The sequence below is a fragment of the Gopherus evgoodei genome, chromosome 8 (assembly GCF_007399415.2).
Source record: "Gopherus evgoodei ecotype Sinaloan lineage chromosome 8, rGopEvg1_v1.p, whole genome shotgun sequence".
In the NCBI taxonomy this organism is placed as follows: Eukaryota; Metazoa; Chordata; order Testudines; family Testudinidae; genus Gopherus; species Gopherus evgoodei.
In genome coordinates this window covers 76378874-76404569 of record NC_044329.1, presented here as the reverse complement: position 1 = coordinate 76404569, position 25696 = coordinate 76378874, and the positions used below count along the sequence as shown (strand labels likewise).

Genomic DNA, 25696 nt, shown 5'->3' with positions numbered 1-25696 from the left:
CAGTTCCTCAGGGAACTGAGTGATTGATAGCCTAATCCAATGACTGTATTACAGCTGCCTCAACTTGGACTCTTTTCCTTATCATTAGCAGTTAGCCTATGGTTAAATTCACAGCTCACTGCTTGGTACAGCCCCTGAGATTTAAGGGTCTGGCCTTTAGAAAATATTTAACATAAAACTGAAATCTTGACATACTGAGAAATCAGTTCTCTGTAAGGCTTCTTTAATTAATCCAGAGTACTGTACCATTGTTCTATATGAGATTGTGACAGGGTGAACTGCTGCGGAAACTCACAGCATTTTTTCCAATAATACAAGCCAAACTAACTTTGCTTTTAGAGTAAAGATTTTTTTTATTAATTTCAAGTTTGGCATGACTCTTTGAAACCAACAGAAGGAAGAAATATTGTCACATTTAAATGCTTTATCCAAAGACCTGTGTTTCACTCTTAATAGATGATTAGTTTAGTCCTTCAATGGATAAATTTAATTAGTTTTAAAAAATGATTATTACAATATTTTTTGAATATTTTAGTTTCTGTAAATATACTAGAAAATATTAAAAAGTGGAAAGAAAAACGCTCAGTTATGTGACCTTCTCTGCAGAATAATACTTATTTTTAAAATGGCTATGGAAAGGATCTAGACCTTGATCTATGTTGTAAACCTTTGCCCTAGTTCCAGTCAGTCGATGAGCTGCAAGCTTCTATGAAAATGGCAGCTGAGTCCCAGATGAAAAATTATGCATCTCATAAACTGCTATTCTGCTGAAATGTCAAGCTACGGCAGGTCTGTACCTCAAACCCAGCACTTGGCATTTTCCTTCTGTCTGCTTTGTTGCCATGAAGCAAACATTAACAGTGAGGATTTGTGTAGGGCAGGTAGCAGGCGAGCTCACTGTCAAAAATCTATTATTAGGGCTCTGATCTCTTTTACACAGATCAGTGATGGCCGTACACTGAGAGAAATCAGGCAGTAGCAAAGACATAACAGAAAAAAGAGAATTCTTTGTGACTCTGTACATAATATATGTAAATGAGACTTTAATGGCTGAGCTACACTTAACAGAAATAACAACCCCAAATTAAAGCTCTAATATATATTTATTCTGTACTCCTGTTCTACACTGTTCTCTAAATACATTTTAATATATACTCTTTAACATGTTTCTTAATGTATTTTTATGCTAACATAAGTGTACATATATATATATATATATGCTATATATTTCCAATGATAGAGAGATTTCCATAATGTCTATTGATCAAAATCAGCACCATGCAGTCACTGAGGAAGATGTGATTATGAAAGTGAAAGCTCTTATTTTTCTCAGATTTTCTTTTAATGGTGTGTCATTGACTTCAAATAAAAAACAGCACTTATTATACATTCAACTTTCTCCCCTTCAACTAAATGTATACATTTAAATAGATTAGAATATATGTTCCTATTAATAATGCCAATTATTTCATAGAATATGTAACACCCTGTTAAAAGACACAATTGGTGTATTGCAGTGTTTTTCATAAAAAGAGACAGCTCCACTAAATTCCTTGAAAGGTAACTAAAAATTAAGTATCAGTACTGAATTATAACAATTATATGTTCTCACATCTGCTAACTGAACCTACTATAGATATGTTCCTTCCAAGATTTCCTGATGGTCAGCCACAGTTCTTATGAGAAAAAAATTACTGTAAAGGTTCAACAAAGCTATAACTTTGTCATTCTCCCTTATACTGACACACACACAAACATACATTTTAGTACATTATATTATAGTTACATAAAACAACATTACAGTAACCTTATAAAAATACTACAATGTTCTATAGTAATGGCAATATCACTATTGTAAAATGGGTTCACGGCATAACAGTAGAACACTGCCAGAATGTTTATCACAGTAACATCAAGGGGAACATATTTAGCAAATTGTGTAGGGATTTAGCTTTTTAACTACTTTTAACAGAAGTATTTTGCTGAAGTCCAGCACATGGTGTTACACATTTATTGTTAAGGATCTGGTATGGGGAGTGGAGGAGGGGGAAGAGACAGGAAGCCAGAGAACTCAAAAGTTAATTCTTAACCCACTTCATTTTGCCTATAAGAAGTACTCTGTACTTTTATAAAAACAAAACACATCGGAATATGTAAATACTATGTGAAAACTTCTGGCAAAATTTCAGATTTTTTTTCTGTTTAAAGTTAAGTTTAAAAGGAAAAACACCTAACACCTCTAGTACCTATAAAACACACAATTTTCAAATAGCAGTCTGTAACATCTCTCTCAAAGCCAGCCATAATGATCTCTTTGCAAATACATGTAATGAGAATTAACTTAAAAAAAATAATATTGCACATATACAGAAGTACTAATAGTAAAATGCTTATTGAATGTCTTATAAAAGCAAGCTATAGTCCTGATCCTGCAAGCACACAGGATAAGCTTAATGCACGTGAGTAGTCCCAGATCTCAGTATTGTTCCCTTAACATTTAGGAGAAACTTCCCTTCACTAAATGGGAGGCTCTAACCCATACAGTTGCACTGTATGAGGGAGCGGACAACTACTGGGATCTCATTTAAGGAAGTGGATGAATTAGGGTTGCGAACTTTCCAACTGCAGAAAATGAAACACCCCTGCCCTGCCCTATACTGTCTCTTCCCAAGTCCCTGCCCCTTCTCTGAGGCCCCCACCTCTGCTCACTTCATCTCCTGTCCCTCAGTCGCTCACTCTTCCCCCATCCTTGCTCATTTTCCCCAGGCTAGGCAGGGGGTTGGAGTGCAGAAGGGGGTGAGGGTTCTGGGGTGGGGCCAGAAATGAGATGTTTGGAGTGTGGGAGGGGGCTCCAGGCTGGGGCAGGGGGATAGGGTGTGGAAGGTTGTATGGGCACTGATCTGTGGGTGTGGGCTCTGGGGTGAGGCTAGAAATGAGGGATTAATTTCTGCAGGGGGGCTCCAGTCTGGGAGAGGGGTTTAGGGTGCGGGTTCTGGCTGGGGGTGCCGGCTCTGGTGTGGGGGTGGGGCTGAGGGATTCGGAGTGTGTGGGGGAGTGTCCCTGGGAGGGAGTTTGGGTGCAGGAGGGTGTTCAAGGCTGGGACAGGGGATTAGGCTGTGGGAGGGAGTATGGGTGTGGAAAGGAGCTCAAGGCTGGGGCAGGGGGTTGGGGTGTGGGAGGGGGTGAGGGGTGCAGGCTCTGGGATGGAGTTTGGGTGCGGGAGGGAGTTTCAACCTCGGGCAGGGAGTTAGGGTGCAGGCTCCAGGTGGCGCTTACCATAAGCAGCTCCCAGAAGTGTCCGGCAGGTCCAGCTCCTAGGCGGAGGCGCAGTCACGTGGCTCTGCACACTGCCCTCACCCACAGGAGCCACCCCCACAGCTCTCATTGACCACAGCTCCCAGCCAATGGGAGCTGCACAGCTGGCACTTGGGGCGGGGGCTGTGCATGGAGCCCCCATGGCGATGCCTCTGCTAGGAGCCAAAGAGAAATGCCGGCTGCTTCTAGGAGCCCCGTGGAGCCAGAGTAGGTAGGGAGCCTGCCTTAGCCCCACTGTGCCACCAACTGGACTTTTAACGGCCTGGTCACTGGTGCTGACCGGAGTTGCCCAGATCCCTTTTCAACTGGGTGCTTCCGGTTGAAAACTGGATGCCTGGCAACCCTAGGATGAATATAATATTATTCTCTCCCTAAAGAGATGGCACAGGAGACTATGGATATACTGTGGCCTTAGAGCTGTATTGTGGTTGCATAGCAGCAATGGTGCTTCACTGCAACCTGTGGGGGAAGGATTCTTTCCCCTTGAATTCTATAGACCTCTCCAGCATACAGCCCAGTTACTCTATGTCATCTATGAGCTGGGTTTAAGATTTGAGCTCCAAGGAGTAGTTTCCAGTGTCAAAGTAATCACATCAACAATACACCAGAATGAGAGAAACAACAATGCTTATGATGTTCAGCAGTTTAAAACAGGTTAAATAACACTTAAAACAGGAATCTATTTTCCCATTCAGCACCTGGGAAGTTAACACTGAATATAAGTCCTCCAATCTGAACTGTACTTTCAGAAGAAAATTATTAATCTGCTGTCTCTGGAAAGAGATTTAAAAAGACGACAGAAGCACATCTCTGAGACTACCCTGTAATTCCAGGCAGTGAATTCTCTAAACAGCTGTTTTGATTGGCCTTTTTATTTCTTTTAAATAAATCAAAGGAAAATATTTTCCACACCCTAATTCTTTAATGGGAATTTAAAAATATAACTTCTTTCAAATGAGATCTTTCCCATGAAAGGGTGTGTAATTACAGCCCTTCCAGATGCAGTCACTCTGTACAAAGCAGAGAAAGGGAGAGAGAGCCAAATGGGATCAGTTCACAGAAGAAGTTTCTGTAGTTTATACAATGGTCAGGGCACATCATTAATCCTATATATAGAAAGTTCATTTCTTGGGAAGGCTTGAAGTGGAAAAGTCAGGCCACATCTGGATAAGAGCATTGACAGACTTTACCATTCACTCTGTAATGTAGATTTTTATTAAACTTGTAAATGTATAATTTGGAGCTAATTCTATTAGAATAATATATTCCATTCAGTAATATAAGGATAGTAAAATAGCAGAGAATGGCATGCTGCCCACCCTTAGGACAACTTCAGTGCTAGCATAGAAAACACAGCAACTGGACATGTTACCTTACACTGTACATCCCTGCTGAGGGAAAACCCTCAATAAGAAGCACCGCAAGTCCATTTCAAACTAGACTAAACAAAGCACCACATAATCTGTTGCAGAAAACAAGCACGTATTGGCAGGAAGATGACCTAGATGATCACAAGGTAGGACCTTTCCATCTCTGATATCTATGATCCAGACAGCTTCTCCACAGCTAGTGTGTACATTCCAGTACAGTGAGGATCTGCTAAAAAGACAGTAGCCACTCAAGTATTTAGCTTTTGTAAATCTTGTAAAGAAAATGGGCCATATTCATCTCTGCCTTTGACTTACATCAAAGATAAATTTTAGCCCAAAAAGATGATCTGATGTTTTTTTCTACTTTTGAAAGAGCAACAAAAATCTATACAATTGCATAGAATGTAAAAGAAAATAATATAAAGCAAGCCTATAGGCATGTAAGTGGTCTTATCTCATTTAACAGACAGGGAAACTAAAGCATGGAGAGGTCAAGTGTTTGGTTTAGGGAGACACAAGAGGACCTTGGTGAAGCTGCTAGGAATAGAACCCAAGACTTCTGCCTCCTAGTTTCTTGATCTAACAACTAGACATACTCCCTCTGCTCTTTATGTTCCTATTAAGACAGTTGGCTAGCTCTCTTCTGAATTATTTTAGCACTTTTATACATTTGTACATTATTAGGCCATGGTCCTGGAATTCACAGATGTATCACTATGTCTTTATATAGCCCGCTTGACTTCATTGGAGCTCTATGGCATTCCTGAATACAGCGAGTTGGATGACCTGGGACCTTAGTGATGTTATTTATAGTCCAGGGAACTTTATTTAATTGTCTACAGAGATACACTCAAAATATACCCAAACTGACTGGGCTGAGTGCTTTTTTTTCCCTTTCCTTTCCTTTCCTTTTTTTTTTTTTTAAGACACTCAGGTTGGTGCTATGAGTGTAAGACTGCATCCCAAATCACCATCTTCTATTTCTTTTGATATATGTATAGCCTGAGAAATGGAAAAAAACAACCTTTTTATATGTATGTTTTTAAACTAAAAACCCAAACCTCTCCCAGGCTGGGATCTGTTATGATACCAAAAGTGAATTTTTATAGCAGAATTATAAATCAAGAAAATATAGAAATGCTGAGAAACTCTTAGGTACAGCTGAGCATTCAGCTGCTGCTATAATTTACACAATATACATGTTTTAAATTTGTGACACAAAGGACACACTTTTCATAATGCTGTAATTTTATGGTTTTATTAGATTGACTTATGGTAGGAAGGAATATTCAGAAATTGCAGCTTAAATGAGAACATGGGAATAGTGTTAGTTATATAAAATACTACTGTAATAGTTATTTTATTAATTTTTAATGCACAGAACCCACTGTGACCTCCATTTTTCTTTTGCTGTCAACATGGCAGTCTGGAAAAATTGAAATGGGCTGACAGAAAGCCTAGTGAGTACTACAATCCTAACACTGTGTAACTGCTCTCTCTCTCTGCATCCTCCATTCTGCATATCAATAATATTTTAATGCCTTGTTTGACAGTCACTATGAAATAATCATTATACAATAAGCAGATTTTTCTTATTCTTGCACTGTAGTATAGAGGTGCCCTTCAAAACTTCTGGATGTTATTCAGTTATCCAAGGCAACAGGCAATTTACCACTGTATATAATTTGTACACATTAAAGTCAATTAAAAAACCCAACCCATTGTATTTGCCCTTCTATGTTCTCAAAGTATAACATAACTGCATAAAATAAAGCATTTTTTGTCTGTCCAATTTCTTCCAAATAAATTTTTGGACCAATTCAGCAGTGCTTTACTTGAACAGTGGGATGCTATTATGTTATGTATATTTACCACTTTCTCTATCACCATGGAGACTAATCTTCATACCAGTACAGTCAAGAACTCACAGCATTGTCTTTGCAGGACTTTGTCACAGTGACAGTGTGCACTGGGTCAATAGATTAATACATTAGTGAGGATAGGCAATGAGTTAGAGTATAAAACTTTTTGTTGCTTGTTTTAAAATCAAAACCTGAATCATCACACTGAAATACCATATACACAAGTATAAATATTACAAAGGAACAGGATATATAATATGCATATATTTACTAAAGGTAATATATTGTTTTTATCATGGTGGAAAGAAAATAGAAGGATTTATGGTAAGTGGATTTCAGTGTGGTAGGAGAAAGGTTCAGCCTACAATACACATACTGCACTTGGAATGTTTATATTTTCCCCTTACAATGCCCTTTCATTAGCCTCTGTCTAACATGTGGCCTGACAATTGTGACAGAATGAACAATTCTAGGAAAACCGTGGGTCACAAGAGAAGAGATTTTCCTTCCTCTCTAGTGACCCTATCACAGTGTTCTGTTGCAGTGTTTTACCATTAAGGAAAGGGCAATACAAGAGTCTTCACACTCAATCTGTTCCATCTGTCATGACTATTAGAAACATTGACCATCAGTGAGCTTTAAGAACTCAGCACTACTGCAGACATGATATTCTAGCTCACTACAAGGACCTCCCGATGTTTTGTCAGCCTCCAAGGAAGCATTATGGATCAAAAAGGCAACATTTACCAGACACGCCGCCATATGTGGTCTTCTTTTCTCCACCAACTGCAGGCCAAGGTGTGCAATCTGCTTTCAGTCCCATCAGTCCTGACACAGTGTTTGTGGCTGTAACACCATCTGCACCACCTGTGAAAGAAATAACTTTCACTTTTTGTTAATCATCTTGTACAAGTACAACAGAGGAAAATACAGAAACAGTAAAGTTGTTAGATATTTAGGCCCAGAGACTCATCTGAGGCCAAAGAGCATAGTGCAGATCAGGAAGAGGTGTGAAAAGGAGCTTTAAAACCAATCCTGGGTTGGCTAGCTAGTCCCCTACAAAAAGTAAGACCAGCCTGAAGGAAACTTGCATCAGTTGCAAGGGCCCTAAGGGGCTGATATGGCAGCTGAGCATAGGGACTTCTAAGACAGATCTCTCTAGTCTTTGGCCATGCTCCTTTCACTGGGTGAGACATAGGATTTGCCACACTAGGTCTACAGCTCTGGAGATCCCCCTGCATTGAGATCATGTTCTCATGACTGGTTATACTGGCTAACGGACCATATTGTGCTAGTGGATTTGGACCTTACTCTTATTACACATTGTGAATATGAAGGTTACTCACATGTAACTTGATTTTCTTAGAGATATATGGTCCATGTGCCCGAGTCTGGAACTCCTAACAATCAGTGTCTGTTGGCCCAGACATGCACAGTTATTCATCTCATGCTCTAGATTGAGGGCATAAGAGGAAACATGGGCCCGTGTTCCTTTAATTTCTCCTCTTATCGCAAATCCAGAAGGATTTCAAGCAGCAGGGATGGAGGGCAGGTAGTGGAATACAGATATGGACCACACAACTTGAAGAACTTCTAGTTACAGATAAGTAAGCTCCATTTCTTCTTTGAGTGCTACTCTCTATCTGTATTCCACATATGAGTGACAGACAAGCAGTATTCAGATTTGAAGGGTGTGTGAGGATGCTGGCGAGAAAGATGCTTGAAGTATTGCAGTTCCCACAGCTGCATCCATGGTGGAAGCTTGAACTAGCACATAATGTTTAGTGAAAGTCTGAATGGAACTTCAGGTAGCCGCCCTGCATATGTCCAGCAATGGTAATTCCTGCAGCGATGCTATACAGGCTCTGGTGGAATGTGCCTTTACTCTGCCAGGTAGAGGGATCTGAGCTAATTGTAGCTATCATGATATAATTCCCCAATTTGAACCATAGAGTCCAAAAGTTGGGGTACCAGCATGAATTCCTCTAAGCTTAATTACCACCTGATAAGCTGCCACGAACCAGGAATTCCAGTGCCTGGTACACTCTGGTCCCCCCAAAACCTTGCCCAGGGACCCCCAAGACCCAGACCCTCTGGATCTTAAAACAAGGAAAGTAAACCCTTTCCCTCACCGTTGCCTCTCCCAGGTTTCCCCTCTCTGGGTTACTCTGGAAGATTACTGTGATTCAAACTCCTTGAATAACACCACAGAGAAATCAGGTTTGTTTCCCCCCCTTCTCTCCCCCTCCAGGCGTTCCCTCCCTGGGCTATCCTGGAGAGATAGACAGATTCAAGCTCCGTGAATCTAACAAAGGGATTTTACCTTTCCCCCCATCCCTTCTCTCACCAATTCCCTGGTAAGTATAGACTCAATTCCCTTGAGCCTTAACAAGGGGAAAAAATCAAACAGGTCTTAAAAAGCAAAACTTTTAATAAAAAGAAAGAAAAAAAGTAAAAGTTGTCTCTGTAATTTAGATGGTAAAAGTTACAGGGCCTTTCAGCTTATAGACACTAGAGAGAAGCCTCCCCCCAGCAAAATACTATTTAAAATACTTCCAGCAAACTACACATTTGCAAATACAGAAAACAATCAAAAGAGTATAACTGCCTTTCCTACTTAATACTCACTATTCTGAATATATAAGAGACTGTAGCAGGGAGATTGGCAAGAAACCTGGTTGCACGTCTAGTCCCTTTCAGGACCCAGAGAGAGCAAAGCAAAACCCAAAAAACACAAACAAAGGCTTCCCTCCACCGAGATTTGAAAGTATCTTGTCTCCTGATTGGTTCTCTAATCAGGTGTTTTTGGTTTACTGTTTGTTAACTCTTTACAGGTAAAAGAGACATTAACCCTTAACTATCTGTTTATGACAGTAGCACATGATGATGCACCCAGTAATCCATCTGGAGATCCTCTGTGAGGATACTGCTTGTTCTCACAATCTCTCTGCTATGGTGAGAAATAGACTAGGAAACTTTCTGAGAGATTTGGTCTTCTGCAGATAAATTAATAAGGTGTGTCTGATGTGGAGAGAATGGAGCTTTCTCCCCTTAACAAAGGCATGGGGTTTCAGGAAGAAAATGGGTATGTGAACAGCTTAGTTGACATGAAATTCTGAAATAACATTGGGTAGGAATTTAGGATGCAATTGAAAAAAGGCTTTTTTCTTGTGAAAAATAGTATATGGGTTTGCCATGTGATGGCCCTGTAGTGAGCTAATGGAAAGACCTGAGTTTTTGAAAACTGAAGGTTATCCAAAATGAGTGGGATACCAGAAGACTTATGAGACGGCTGCCTGGCTGCCTACTATGAGTCCATGTTTCCTTGTAGCTAGGTAGCAGATTCTAGTTGAGATGTTCCCACAAGACCTGATAGTTAGTGATATGGAACTGTAAAATCATAGAAGAAAAGATCTTTCTCCCTAAAAGGCCCCACCTCTTTAAGGCCTTATCAGCTGGAGTTGTCTTGGAATGCTGTAACCTTGCTCTCTGCTGGCTGCATGTACCTCCAGGGAGTTGGGTGCTAGGTGGGAGAAGAGAAATTCAGCATCTTTGATGGAGATGAAGTAGTGCCTGTTGGCTCTCCTAGGCATATTGGCACATGCGGCTGAGGTGTGCCAGACCTTACAACAGCCTTGTTAAACAGTAGCACCATCCTGCTCTGACTTGTAGGCTGCAGAATATCTAAGAGCCAATGTTGGATGTCCTGAATCTCCTCGAATGATATCTGGAGGTCTTTGGAAATGTGGAGGTACAGGGGGGATCTCCCTGGCTCGAAACACAATGAAGCCTCATAGCCTTCTCCATAAGATGTTTTCTTAATCTAAGATCATGAGTCTATGATGGCAATGAGTGACATATGCTGCACTTTGCAGCAATTGTTGCCTCCCCAGACAGCAGAGACAATGTTGGTGCTTGTCGTTCACAGAAAAGGAGCAGAGGGAGGAGACACAGTTCTTGAACCTTGGGAGTCCGGGCACATCCCAAGCTCTTAGAACAAAAGCTATCTATACTAATTATACTAAGAACTCTAACTATGCTAATATGAACTATAAGCTATTTACAAATTTATTTGCAGAGTAATAATAGTGAAAGCTGGAGAAACCCATGGACAGAGGGATTCAGGGATTCTGACTCAGGCCATGTGGCAGTAAGAAGGAACTAGGGAGGTATTGGTTTGCACTGCCCCTTATAACCTTGATTTGAAGCATGAGGTGAACTACGGTGTATATTCAGGCCAAAGGACACCACTTGCTACAAATTCTGGACTTGGGTGCATGGCATGCATGCGCACCCATATGTGGAGTACACATAGGGACCAGCACTCAGTGAAGAAAGTACACTTACACAAAGAGAAATGCAGTGAAACTATTAAGTGGGCCTAACTGACTGAGTCTATTAGCTGTTTGGACAAATAGTATTTTTCAGGATGGAGAATTCTGAAAACTGAAAAAATGGATGTTAAAAACCCCATGAAATTTGGTCTTACTCCAAAATGCTACATCATGGTAAATAAATTTTGGCCATATTATACATATAAAATCATGATTTTATATCTCTATATCTACATCACCAACTGCTCTTTTAGATAGATAGACATTTACAGCATTCACTTTGTACGTTAATAAACATAATAGAGCAAAATTGTATATACAACCTTAAATAGCAAGCACTATGATTACTCTAAATATTTTAAACAATCTGTTTCATACTAGCTTTTATTAATATTTGTTACTGCTTTGAGCAATAAAGCTGCAAATCAATATGATTGTATAGTACATGCATTTGAGTTTGTTACCTTCCTGGGCAGCCACTGCAATATTCACAATATCAGTGACATTTGGGGTCAGCTTTGCGAAGAAAGGAATCTGAACAGCTTGTCTAACCCAGCGACAGATGTTTCGGACTAGTTCTGGATTCTGTTCAAATAGGGCAGATAAATATAGGACATATTTAAAAGTAATATGATTTAAATGTACAGATATGTAATAGCAAAACTTTCTGACAATCTGCTGTACTGTGGTTTTCTGAAATTACAGTTCACAATTGCATCTTGTCTCATTAGTTAACTTAGGTTAACACAGTACAAGTGAATTGAAAATCCATTACAGAAGAGTTAGATCACATAAAACAAAGTAAAAGAAATCTTTACCAAGAGACAAAGATACCATAGAATGTTCACTTGCCAATGGGATAAAATAAAACTTCAGGCAACAAGAATTTATTTAACCCATTTTTATCAAAATAATCTTTTTGCTATATTGTGTCTCATTCCACGTAAATAATCACTGTTCTATGAAATAACGCCATTCTGAACCTTCCTGCCCTTATGCATTTCAGATTTCTATACACTCCATTAATTCAGAATATAGATCAGGATGGCAAAAAGTTTAATGAAAAATCAGAATCTTGTCTTTTAAAGCTAGAAATAGAAATCTTCACACTTTGGCTTCTTATACTTGCCAGGCTCACTTCAGTGGTGGTAGTGTTCTTTGATTCTGGCCTATGCAATAAGTGTGGGTGGGTGGTTTTTAAATATAACATTTACTACAAGCTTTTCCCCTGACACTTACCGATAATGCTTTTTAATAAGTTATTCTCAAATTTGGAACTCATTTTTTGACTTTGCTAATCTGATTCAGGTGTGTTAACACGTTTTCAGAAAAACTAAAAGTTGCTATTACAAGATGCAGTATAAACTTGTTACCGGTGGATAGTTTAATTGCAATCCTAGCTATTGTCTACATATACTAATTCTTTATCTTCGGCACAGATCCTGAAATGTGTCATATATAAGATGCTTCTCATTTGGATATTAATTGCAACAGATATCTAACATTGTCATTGCTATGAGAATATGATGTGCTTAAGACGAGGCTACATTATAAAGTTCAGTTGACTTTGAAGTTGTCAGTTTAACAAATCCTGGCCTTCTTGCCATTGCTTTTTTCATTTCGCCTTGAACAATTAAATATAAACATTAAAACAATATGTACAGCACATCTACACAGCATACAATGACTTTTCATGAACAGAAAAATCATGAAACTTAGCTCTGCAAATTCCAACTAATAAAAATGGTGATTTACCCAGCACATGCAACTTTCATGCAATATTTATAAGAGCTGCATTGGATTATGAAAGAAGTTGCATCTTTGTGAGTTTCATTTCTCAGTTATAAACCTCCTTAGGCCCAGTGAAGAAAGAGAACCTCTAGAAGAATGATGTTAATTCTATCCCGTAGACATTCTGACAATAATGTAAAAGATGTTTGCACTATATAACTCACAATCACGGCCTAATAGCGCTTGCCATGCTACCATAAAAGTCTCACTCCAACACACTTAAGCTTTTAAACATATATCAGTACTTTTAATTCACCTTGAACAGATCATTAGATCCATGTTTACCTCATCCTCATCCTAGCCATTAAAATTTGCTAGTGTGTTTCTTGTAATAAATATTCATGTCACCTTCTTTTAGTTAACCTGGGCTTTTCATAAGGTGCAAAATAAGAATAGTTACATGCTACCCCAATGTCTAGATTTAGAGGTTGGAATTTGAATTATTACTATTAGACCTCCAGCAGCAAACATCCACCCTACATGACCTGATTAATAAATGCCATTAAAACGCATCAAATACTCAGATTCCAGAATCTAAATTTTCATTAAAAAAAAACAAAACCAAAAACCGCAGATTTTTGCCTACAGTACTTGGTTGTAAAGATAGCTGCAGTGGCACAGGAGCCAGCCAACAGAGCTGCTAACAGGGGAGTTTCAGTGGGAGTTCCCAGGGGGAGGTTACAGGGGAGACCAAGGCAGAGAAACCAGGAAGTCAGACAAGGGAAGGGGCAGAGGTCTGCCAGCAGCCCAGTGCTTGGTGGTGGCTTGTGGTGCGGTGTGAGGCGTGGAGTGCCAGGCACAGAGTTGGAAGGGTATGATTGAGGCAGAGGCAGCAGGTAGAGACACACTGAGGATGACCGGATGCGGTAGCTGTGGCATGTACATGGTCCTGGAGGGGGCACCTGAAAGGAGTTTTGTCTGCATGAAGTGCCGCCTGATAGAGCTGCTGGAAGAAAAGATAAGAGGACTGGAAATGCAGGTGGAAACTCTGGCTGAGTTTAGAAGCGGGTTTGAGCAGATGATGGAACACAGACATGATGAGGCACAGGGGATAAGCTCAGACGAGCGGATAGAAGCAGGACCAAAGAACTCTGAGGAGGGGCTGCTGGGTGAGGAAAGTGGACGGTGGAAGCATGTGACTAGGAGAACCAGGTGGAGGAAAAGACGGGCCAGCGATGGAGAAATAGAACTCAGGAACAGGTTTGCTGAGTTGGAAAATGAAGATGGAGCACAGCAGGCTGCTGAAGGAGAGAGGGCAAGGAAAAAGAGACGAGCAGCTAGTCCTGCAGAAGGAGGGGAGGAGTCAATGGAGGCGACACCAAGTATGAGCCCTAGGAGGATTGTAAGGGCGAATACAAATCGAGAGGACTTGTGGCCAGCTGGTGTGGGGGATAGACCGGAGAATCACACTGTCGCCAGGAAAAGGCAAGTCTACGTGATTGGAGACTCTTCACTGAGAAGAATAGACAGGCCTGTAACTAGACCTGATCGGGAGAACAGAAGGGTGTGCTGTCTGCCAGGGGCTAAGATACAGGATGTGGACCTGAGGCTGAACAGGATCCTAACGGGAGCGGGAAAGAATCCGTTGATTGTCCTTCATGTGGGAACGAATGATACGGCTAGTTACTCGCTGGACTGTATCAAGGAGGACTATGCCAGACTGGGGAAGACGCTCAAAGAAATCGAAGCTCAGGTGATCTTCAGTGGGATTCTGCCGGTTCCTAGCGCAGGGCGACGAAGGAGTGACAAGATTATGGCGATCAACAGATGGCTCAGGCATTGGTGTTATAAGGAGGGCTTTGGGATGTACGGTCATTGGGAAGCGTTTACGGATAGACAACTGTTCGCTCAGGATGGACTTCATCTAAGTAAGGAGGGAAATAGAATTCGAGGATGGAGGCTCGCCGACCTCATCAAGAGACCTTTAAACTAGGAAGTTGGGGGAGATGGTTGGGAGATGTTCAGGAGATCTCCACGCCGGAATATAACCTGGAGAGGGAAGTAAACAAAGTGAGAGTGGATACCCTTGCGGACCAAAGAATTGATCCAAGGAGGAATAGTGGAGTAGAAACCAGATTAATGGGTGATGCTGGTGGTAGAAGGTCTGTGCACGACGGGGGAAAGAATGTCACTGACGCCAAACGCCAAAAATTAAAATGTCTGTACACTAATGCGAGGAGCCTAGGTAACAAGATGGAGGAACTGGAGCTACTGGTGCAGGAAGTGAAACCGGATATTATAGGGATAACAGAAACCTGGTGGAATAGTACTCATGACTGGAGTACAGGTATTGAAGGCTGTGTGCTGTTTAGAAAAGACAGGAAGAAAGGCAAAGGTGGTGGAGTAGCCTTGTACATCAATGATGAGATTAACTGTCATGAAATAAGAAGCGATGGAATGGATAAGACAGAGTCTGTCTGGGCAAAAATCACACTGGGTAAAAAAGCAACTAGAGCTTCCCCTGAGATAGTGCTTGGGGTGTGCTATAGACCACCGGGATCTGATTTGGATATGGATAGAGACCTCTTTAATGTCTTTAATGAAGTAAACACAAAGGGGAAATGTGTGATTATGGGAGACTTCAACTTCCCGGATATAGACTGGAGGATGAGTGCTTGCAAGAATAATAGGGATCAGATTTTTCTGGATGTGATAGCGGATGGATTTCTTCATCAAGTAGTTGAAGTACCTACGAGAGGGGATGCCATTTTAGATTTGGTTTTGGTGAGCAGTGAGGACCTCATAGAAGAAATGGTGGTAGGGGACAACCTTGGTTCGAGTGATCATGAGCTGATTCAGTTCAAACTAGATGGAAGGATAAACGAATGTAGATCTGGAATTAGGGTTTTCAACTTCTCGAGGGCTAATTTTAAAGAGTTAAGGAAATTAGTTAGGGAAGTGGATTGGACGGAGGAACTTGTGGATTTAAATGGGGAGGAGGCCTGGAATTACTTTAAGTCGCAGCTGCGGAAATTGTCGGAAGCCTGCATCCCAAGAAAGGGGAAAAAAATCATGGGCAGGAGTTGTAGGCCAAGCTGGATGAGCAAGCAACTCAGAGAGGGGATTAGGAAAAAGCAGAAATCTTACAGGGAGTGGAAGAAAGGCGGGATTAGCAAGGGAAGCTACCTTGGTGAGGTCAGAACATGTAGGGATAAAGTGAGGAAGGCTAAAAGCCGCACTGAACTGGACCTTGCAAAGGGAATCAAAACCAATAGTAAAAGGTTCTACAGCCACATAAATAAGAAGAAAACAAAGAAAGAAGAAGTGGGGCCGCTATACACTGAGGATGGAATGGAGGTTAAGGATACCCTAGGCATGGCCCAATATCTAAATAAGTACTTTGCCTCAGTTTTTAATAAGACTAGTGAGGAGTTTAGCGATGATGGAGGGATGATAAACGGGAATGTGGAAATGGAGGTGGATATTACCACAACTGAGGTAGAGGCCAAACTTGAACAGCTTAATGGGACAAAATCGGAGGGCCCGGACAATCTCCATCCGAGGATATTAAAGGAACTGGCGCGTGAAATTGCGAGCCCATTAGCGAGAATTTTTAAGCAATCGATAAACTCGGGGGTTGTGCCGTACGACTGGAGAATTGCTAACGTAGTTCCTATTTTTAAGAAAGGGAATAAAAGTGATCCGGGTAATTATAGGCCTGTTAGCTTGATGTCTGTAGTATGTAAGGTCTTGGAAAAAATTTTAAGGGAGAAAGTAGTTAAGGACATAGAGGTCAATGGTAATTGGGACGAATTGCAACATGGATTTACTAAAGGTAGATCGTGCCAAACCAATCTGATCTCCTTCTTTGAGAAGATGACGGATTACTTAGATAAAGGAAATGCGGTAGATCTAATTTACCTCGATTTCAGTAAGGCGTTTGACACGGTTCCACATGGGGAACTGTTAGTTAAATTGGAAAAGATGGGGATGAATATGAAAGTTGTAAGGTGGATAAGGAACTGGTTAAAGGGGAGACTCCAGCGGGTCGTATTGAAGGGTGAACTGTCAGGCTGGAAGGAGGTTACTAGTGGAGTCCCTCAAGGATCGGTTTTGGGACCGATCTTATTTAACCTTTTTATTACTGACCTTGGCACAAAGAGCGGGAATGTGCTAATAAAGTTTGTGGATGACACAAAGCTGGTGGGTATTGCTAACACGGAGAAGGGATAACAGGGATACTATTCAGGAAGATCTGGACCACCTTGTAAACTGGAGTAATAGTAATAGGATGAAATACAATAGTGAAAAGTGCAAGGTCATGCACTTAGGGATTAATAATAAGAATTTTAGATATACGTTGGGGACGCATCAGTTGGAAGCGACAGAGGAGGAGAAGGACCTTGGGGTGCTGGTTGATAGCAGGATGACTATGAGCCGCCAATGTGATACAGCTGTTAAAAAAGCAAATGCGATTTTAGGATGCATCAGGTGAGGTATTTCCAGCAAGGATAAGGAGGTGTTAGTACCGTTATATAAGGCGCTGGTGAGACCCCATCTGGAATATTGTGTGCAGTTCTGGTGTCCCATGTTCAAGAAGGATGAATTCAAACTGGAACAGGTCCAGAGACGGGCTACTAGGATGATCCGAGGAATGGAAAACCTGCCTTATGAAAGGAGACTCAAAGAGCTTGGCTTGTTTAGCCTGGCCAAAAGAAGGCTGCGGGGGGATATGCTTGCTCTATATAAATATATCAGGGGGGTTAACGTTAGGGAGGGAGAGGAATTATTTAGGTTTAGTACTAATGTAGGCACGAGGACGAATGGGTACAAACTGGACATTAGGAAGTTTAGACTTGAAATTAGACGAAGGTTTCTAACCATTAGGGGAGTGAAGTTCTGGAACAGCCTTCCGAGGGAAGTAGTGGGGGCAAAAGACTTATCTGGCTTTAAGACTAAGCTTGATAAGTATATGGAGGGGATGTTATGATAGGATAGTTTAATTTGGGCAATCGATCTTGGATTATCACCAGATAAGTCTGCTCAATGGTCTGCGGGCAGATGTTGGATGGGATGGGAACTGAGTTACTGCAGAGAATTCCTTCTTGGGTGCTGGCTGGTGAGTCTTGCCCACATGCTCAGGGTTTAGCTGATCGCCATATTTGGGGTCGGAAAGGAATTTTCCTCCAGGGCGGATTGGCAGGGGCCCTGGAGGTTTTTCGCCTTCCCCTGCAGCGTGGGGCATGGGTCGCTTGCTGGTGGATTCTCTGCAGCTTGAGGTCTTCAAACCAATTTTGAGGATTTCAATAACTCAGTCCTGGGTTAGGGGTTGTTATAAAAGTGGACGGGTAGAGTTCTGTGGCCTGCCTTGTGCAGGAGGTCAGACTAGATGATCATATTGGTCCCTTCTGACCTACGAGTCTATGAGTCTATAAATGAACTGTGCATAAACTGATACCCTCTTGTCTTTCTGAGTCTGCTGATAGCTTGAAACGTTAGTTCTGTATACTCCCCATCCCTTGGTATTGGGTGAGGATGTTGAACCTAAATTCCAGTAATGACACTTTGGTGTTAGCATTAATAATTTAATTAATGGAAAATGGAAGGGGGTAGCAGCAAAGCCCATGAAGACCAGGAACTGGGAGTTATTTCAGGGAAGGAAATATAGATCGGAGAAAAGAGGAGTAACAGAAAACAGAGAAGAGAAAGAAAGATGGGGAAAGAAGAGGAACAAAGTGGAGGTATAGTGGTAGTCCTCACAATAAGGATGTTTAATCAAGGGAGCGGAGGAGATGTGGCTTGAGTAACAGGAATAGGATGAAAAGAAAAAATATTTAATGACCACAGGTTATTTTTACAGCCATACAAATGCATTTTGGGAACATTTGGAAGACAATTCATATACATTTGCCATTTTAAAATGAGAATATATTTGTCAGAAAACTAGAAGCCACAGCAGAAATTACCCCAGGAATTTCAGAAAGAAACTGTACTGTTCAATACAGTACATTAGCTAATCTTGCCTAATTACAATTACATAAAATGGACCAAACTTTACAGTCTTCACTCAGTTCTTAATTACTTTAATGGCAGCAGTTTTGCCTGTATAAAGACAGGGTAAGGACTGAAGGATTTGGGCCACTGCAGTTACAGAAAGTGCAGAGTGTGACTTCTGCCAGCCAAAATCCTGAATGCGGTTACTCAGTAATGCACACTTATTTAGAAGTGCAGGACCTGTCATGCTGGATCATGCCAGTGATTCATCTAAATGCATAATCCTGTCTCTGATAACAGTCAATTTCAGATGCTTCAGATAAGATGTTAGACACCACGTAGGAGATCTGCTTAAGAGGACCTTTCTTCCCAGCTCTTATCAATTACAAGCTATCTTATGCCCTGTAGTGCAAGGTTTTAGTTACATTAGGTAAGATAAAAACATTTTAAAGTCTGTCAATATCATCTATATTAATCTCTAATTCTTTTTTGAATACCACAAAGCTCTTCCATTAAGGATATATTATGGCAATGAGCTTTACAGATTAATCGTTCAGTTTGTTTTTAAAAAAATCCTTTTAACAATTTTACATTTTGTCTTTCGATTTCACTGTATCCCTTCTCCTTACATTATTCTTATTACAGACAAGTTAAGATGGTTTTGGAATTAGCACTTATCATGGTTACAGGGAAAGCTGCGCATTACACAGGTTTTGCTATCTTCAACCTTCTCGGTTTGAACCACACTGTCCTACCACTCCAGGACTGAGTCTCTGGGCTGCAGCCCCCATTTACCAACCCTGATGCACAACAGGATCAACTGTGTTTGGCACCTATTAACACTTCTCCTCCAGGAGGACCTGGTGACAGTGCCTGATTAAAGTGACTGAAAACCAGCTCCTTCAAAAACCACAGCATTATCTATTCACCCCAAAAGTCGATAGCACACAGAGCACAGGGTAAAAACAATAAAGGTTTGTATGCATATTTCCCCTCATCTAAATCTTAATCTTTCCTTGCATGCTATGTAAATTCCATTCAGCCCTGTTATCTCCATCTCTAGGTTGAGAGAAGCAGACTTGCACTCTGAATTCTTTTCCTTCTCATTGTTTCCCTTCAGGGCAGCTGCTGACAGTCCACTCAACCCTCTTCTTCCTTAGGCTTAGCATATTTCAGATTTAGCATCTCCTATATTCCTTGGTTTGGCCTAGGAAGAGTAAACTTTGTCAGCCCAGGTGGAGTCAGGCCAGGAGTATTCCCCGACTAATAGTTTCCCCACTGTTTCCCCCACAAAGGCATTCTCTGTAATAGTACTTATCTTTGCCATTTCTTCATTTCTACCACTTGCTGCCTCCTTTGATTTAACTTATTATTATAAACCTAGTCCCAGATTTGGACCTTAGCGTCCAAAATATGGGGGTTAGCATGAAAACCTCCAAGCTTAGTTACCAGCTTGGACCTGGTAAAGCTGCCACCACCCAAAAAATTAGAGTGTTTTGGGGCACTCTGGTCCCCCCAAACCTTCCCTGGGGACCCCAAGACCCAAATCCCTTGAGTCTCACAACAAAGGGAAATAAACCTTTTCCCTTCCCCCCTCCAGGTGTTCCTGGAGAGACACACAGAAGCAAGCTCCGTGAATCTCAACAGAGGGATTCCACCCTTCCCGTTTCCAGCCTTGGAAAACAGAAGTACCGAGAGCTAATCTCTCTTCCCCCGTTCACCCAGAGGGAATGCAAAGTCAGGCTAGTAAATCTAACACACACAGATTTCCCCCTGACTTCTTCCTTCCACCAATTCCCTGGTGAGCACAGACTCAATTCCCTGGAGTTCCCCACTAAAGAAAACTCCAACAGTCTTAAAAAGAAAGAAAAATACATAAAAATGGTCTCTCTGTATTAAGGTGACAAATACAAGGTCAATTGCTTAAAAGAAATATGAATAAACAGCCTTATTCAGAAAGAATACAATTCAAAGCACTCCAGCAACTATACCATGTAAATACAAAAAAACCATATAAATCACTATCTGATCTTTTGTACTTACAACTGGGAAACAGAAGATTAGAAAGGCAGGAAACAGAGATCCTCTCATAGCCGAGAGAGAGATAGCCACCAGACAAAGAACTCAGACACAAACTTCCCTCCACCCAGACCTGAAAAAGTCTGGTTTCCTGATTGGTTCTCTGGTCAGGTGCTTCAGGTTACCTCTTTCCAGGTGTAAGAGACATTAACCCTTAGCTATCTGTTTATGACACTTATGCAGCCAGGCAGGATAATATCACACAGGAAAACTAAGGAGCATGTGAAATTTATAAAAATTAATGCACAAAACTCCCTCAATCTGGATAGTAAATAAGTTTCACTAAGTAGTGTGGGTACCTTTAGGACAAGGAAGAATGGCTTGTATAGTGCAAGACAGGGAAACAGCAAGATGGAGCTAACGAAAATGAGACTTAACATAACCAGGACCCCTGCCCCCTCTGGAGCTCCACAGATGGAGTGCTTGCAAGACTGTGCCACTACATTTTAATTTTTAGAAATTTATTCACCTAACTCTACATAATTCAACAATCTACCATGGAGAGTGTCAGCAAGGAAGCTCAGAGTGGGCCCAGCACATCTAAGACACTCCTCCTCTTCTAGAGACTTCCTCTAAGCACCACACAGGAAAGAGACTCTGGTTTTGGTCTTGTTTGTTGTGACTGTTAGAGGTGAATGGGGGGATTGCAGTAACTCCCATACTATTGTTGGATGGGGGCAGACAGGATTAGGATCCATATAGGGAAGCTTGGGAGATGGAGGCATATTCATTTCCCTAGACTCCCCCTTCATCCAAGACAGCTGCTCACCGAGAAGATCTGGGTTTTCCTTGATCCTTCTTCCACAGTGCACCAAGCCAACAGGATTTGTTGGTCCAGTGTGTAGCCAATTTACATAATGTACGTGGCTATCACACTTCTTCCCTGCAGATAAACCAGGGTTAGGATTTAGCCTTTATAAGACTGAGATTTTAAGAATTACCATTTTAAAGTTTCATGGTATCTGCGTTTGATGATTCACTCTCTTGCTCTTACTTCCAACATTTCATAAGAAAAGCAAAGAGGTTCACTTTAATCATTGCAAATTGATATCTTCAGAGCCTCTTTCCAGTATCCAAGTTCTGCTTTTCAGATTATTATTCCTCTGTTCCATGTGATATAGAAAAAAGTAATCTCTTCTCCTCCCACCTCTGGGATGTCCAATATTACCTTCATAAAATTGAATCTGCCTAAATTTCATAGTACCTAATTACAGAGTTGCAATTAATCACTACAGCAAAAGAGACATCATTTGTGAATTTCACAGCTAATCTTATTGTATCCTCTTATCCTAGCAAGGGGCTTTTTAGTTTATGCACTTGTCCCATTTCAAACTTAATTAAAACAAACAATTTATTTAAAGCCTGTCAAATTAGGGGGAAAATTTCCCAAGGTGGGAGACAAATAACCCTCTTCTTATAGTCTGAGTAAAATATTTCCTCATTTCTCAGGAAATTTGACAGAGAGAATTCAGTCAACATCTTCCACCAGCCACAGCTGTCAAAAGAGACAGCAAAGAGGGAGCTTAACCGAATGCAGGAGTGATGGTACTCGCAGTTATACATGTAGTTATTTATGAATGTTGGGTAAAATTTTCTGAAGTGCCCAAGGCCTAGCTGTTAAAAAGGCAGTTAGGTGCCTAAAACCCAGGGAAATCAATAGGAGTTAGATGACAAAATACCTTTCTGCATGCAGAAAATCGCAGCCTCAAATTTAGAAGGAGATTTTGAAAATGTGCACTTTATATTTGAAGACTTATTCCCCCTCTCAGCCTTCTCTTCTTTAGACTAAACAGGCCTTATTCTTTCAATCTTTCCTCATAGGTCATGTTTCCTAGAATTCCTATCATATTTGCTGCTCTCCTCTGAACTCTCTCCAATTTGTTCACATCTTTTTTAAAGTATGGTGCCCAAAACAGGATACAATACTCCAACTGGGGCCTCACCAGCACAGAGGAGAGCAGAACAATTACCTCAGGTGTCTTACATGTGACACTCCTGTTAATACAACCTCTTGTATAACATGGCTATTCTCAATTTTTAAAAAAATCACCTTTCTTACTCACACAAAGACAATACCATTTAAAGATCATGCCCATATAAACTCACATTAAAACAACAGAGGCTTGCCTGAGTAAGGAAAGAGTAAAAACTGAAGAAGAGCATCAGGATTTAGCCCTATAATTCTTATTCTCTTAATTACCCTATAAAAACCAAGGAAAAGACTAGATTCTAGCTTTGTTTTCAGTCTTAAAAGAAATAAAGCCCCAACATATAGGTAAAGCAGGGTGTCTTGACTTGAGCAGGTGTTGTTCAGATTGGCCACTTTTAAGTTCCACTCTGCAAAGCCTAACAGAGATAGATTCTCTCCTTTTCCCAATCATACCAACTATCATTGGACAGAATCAGGGACGGCTCCAGTCACCAGCTCAGCAAGCAGGTGCTTGAGGCGGCCAAGGGGAAGGGGCAGCACGTTGGGCTCTTTGGCAACTGGTCCCTCAGTCCCTTTCGGAGGGAAGGACCTGTCGCCGAATTGCTGCCGAAGAAGAAAGCGGCAGGGTGGAGCTGCCGCCAAAAGGCCACCGATTGTGACTTTCCCCCTTGCCCGCCGCTTGGGGCAGCAAAAACCCTGGAGCCGACCATAGACAGAATCAAGTCACTTTGGATTAGGGCCAAGCTTTTTGTCATGGCTGAGTTGAGACATCAAAGCTCTGAGTCCCATTCTATCATCAGAAGAAACAGCAGCAGCTTCTAAGACGTTGCCAGAACTGGACAGTGACTCTACTGGTGTTCAGAAACAAATCCTGCATGTATGTAGCTAATTTAGAGAATTTATAACAAAAGACGGTTACTCACCTTTGTAACTGTTGTTCTTCGAGATGTGTTGCTCATATCCATTCCAGTTAGGCATGCGCGCCGCGCGTGCACGTTCGTCGGAAACTTTTTACCCTAGCAACTCCAGTGGGCCGGCAGGTTGCCCCCTAGAGTGGCGCCGCCATGGCGCTCGATATATACCCCTGCCAGCCCACCCGCTCCTCAGTTCCTTCTTGCCGGCTACTACGACAGTGGGGAAGGAGGGCGGGTGTGGAATGGATATGAGCAACACATCTCGAAGAACAACAGTTACAAAGGTGAGTAACCGTCTTTTCTTCTTCAAGTGATTGCTCATATCCATTCCAGTTAGGTGAATCCCAAGCCTTACCTAGGCGGTGGGGTCGGTGTGAGAAGTCGCGGCATGGAGCACTGCAGAGCCGAAAGCCGCGTCATCTCTGGACTGCTGGACCAGGGCGTAGTGGGAAGCGAAGGTGTGGACCGATGACCAGGTCGCTGCCCAACAGATCTCTTGGATGGGCACGTGGGCGAGGAAAGCCAGCGATGACGCCTGCGCCCTGGTAGAGTGCGCAGTCACATGGCCCGTAGGGATGTGAGCCAAGTCATAGCAGGTCCTGATACAGGACGTTACCCATGAGGATATCCTCTTTGAGGAAATGGGAAGCCCCTTGATTCGGTCCACTACTGCCACGAAAAGCTGGGGGGATTTGTGGAACGGTTTGGTCCTCTCCACATAAAACGCGAGAGCCCGACAAACATCAAGCAAGTGGAGTTGTTGCTCCCTGCGTGATGAATGAGGCTTCGGGAAAAAGACAGGGAAGAAGATCTCCTGGTTGACGTGAAAGGCTGAGACCACCTTGGGGAGAAAGGCAGAATGCGGTCTCAGCTGCACCTTGTCTTTATGGAAGACCGTATACGGGGGATCTACCGTGAGGGCCCGGAGTTCCGACACCCGTCTAGCTGAGGTGATGGCCACTAGAAAGGCAGTCTTCCAGGAGAGATAGACCAGGGAGCAAGTCGCTAACGGCTCAAAAGGAGGGTCCATGAGCCGAGCCAGAACCAGGTTGAGATCCCAAGTAGGGGTAGGGGTCGGACCTGGGGGTAGAAACGTGCTAGTCCCTTCAGGAATCTAGTCATCGTCGGGTGAGAGAAAACCAAGCGGCCATCCCCACCCAGATGAAAGGTGGAGATAGCCGCCAGGTGAACCCGAAGGAACGATATCGCCAGGCCCTGCTGCTTGAGGGACCAGATGTAGTCTAAAATATTGGCGACAGAAACCTCCATAGGGAGGAAACCCCTCTCCGCGCACCAACAGGAGAAACGCTTCAACTTGGCCGAGTACGTCGCTCTGGTGGAAGGCTTCCTGCTGCCCAGGAGTACTTCACGTACCGGGGTAGAGCAGCGTAATTTGGACCTGGTCAGCCACGCAGGAGCCACACCATGAGGTGCAGTGACTGGAGGTCCGGGTGACAGAGCCTGCCGTGGTCCTGGGTGATCAGGTCCAGGTGAAGGGGCAGGGGGACTGGGTTGGCTATGGCCAGGTCCAGCAACATGGGGTACCAATGTTGCCTGGGCCACGCTGGAGCTATCATAATCACACGGGCCCTGTCCCTGCGCACCTTCAGAAGGACCTTGTGGACCAGGGGAACGGAGGGAACGCGTAGAACAGGTGGGCCGTCCACGGGATAAGGAAGGCGTCCGCTACCGACCCGGGCTCCCAGTCCTGAAAGGAGCAGAACGCCTGGCATTTCCTGTTCCCCCTGGACGTGAAGAGATCCACCCGGGGACAACCCCACCTCTGGAAGAGTGAGAGGGCGACGTCCGGGCAAAGGGACCACTCGTGTGAGAGGAAGGATCTGCTCAGGCGGTCTGCCAGCGTGTTCCGTACTCCGGGGAGGAAGGAAGCTGTGAGGCGAATGGAGTGGGCTATACAAAAATCCCAGAGCCGCATCGCCTCCTGACATAGGGGAGAGGATCTCGTGCCGCCCTGCTTGTTGACATAGTACATGGTCATCGTGTTGTCGGTGAATATCGCAACACAGCGACTTCGAAGCTGATGGGAGAACGCTTGACAAGCAAGACGGACCACTCTCAACTCCCGTATGTTGATGTGGAGGTCCACTTTCTGAGGGGACCACAGGCCCTGTGTCCTCAGGGTTCCGAGGTGGGCCCCCCAGCCCAG

The 25696-nt window shown here is 42.6% G+C and overlaps 1 protein-coding gene across 2 annotated transcripts in view; it reads right to left on the bottom strand.

Annotated features, from left to right (window-relative positions):
• Positions 1–25696, bottom strand: part of DPYD (dihydropyrimidine dehydrogenase) — a 627421-nt gene that overhangs the window by 100757 nt on the left and 500968 nt on the right. For both annotated transcript variants that reach the window (XM_030572745.1, XM_030572746.1), the window contains 2 exons: positions 11346–11466; positions 7295–7414 (listed from right to left, as the gene is read on the bottom strand). In XM_030572745.1, coding sequence (XP_030428605.1) covers positions 7295–7414; positions 11346–11466 — 241 coding nt within the window. The remainder of the gene's footprint in view (positions 1–7294; positions 7415–11345; positions 11467–25696) is intronic.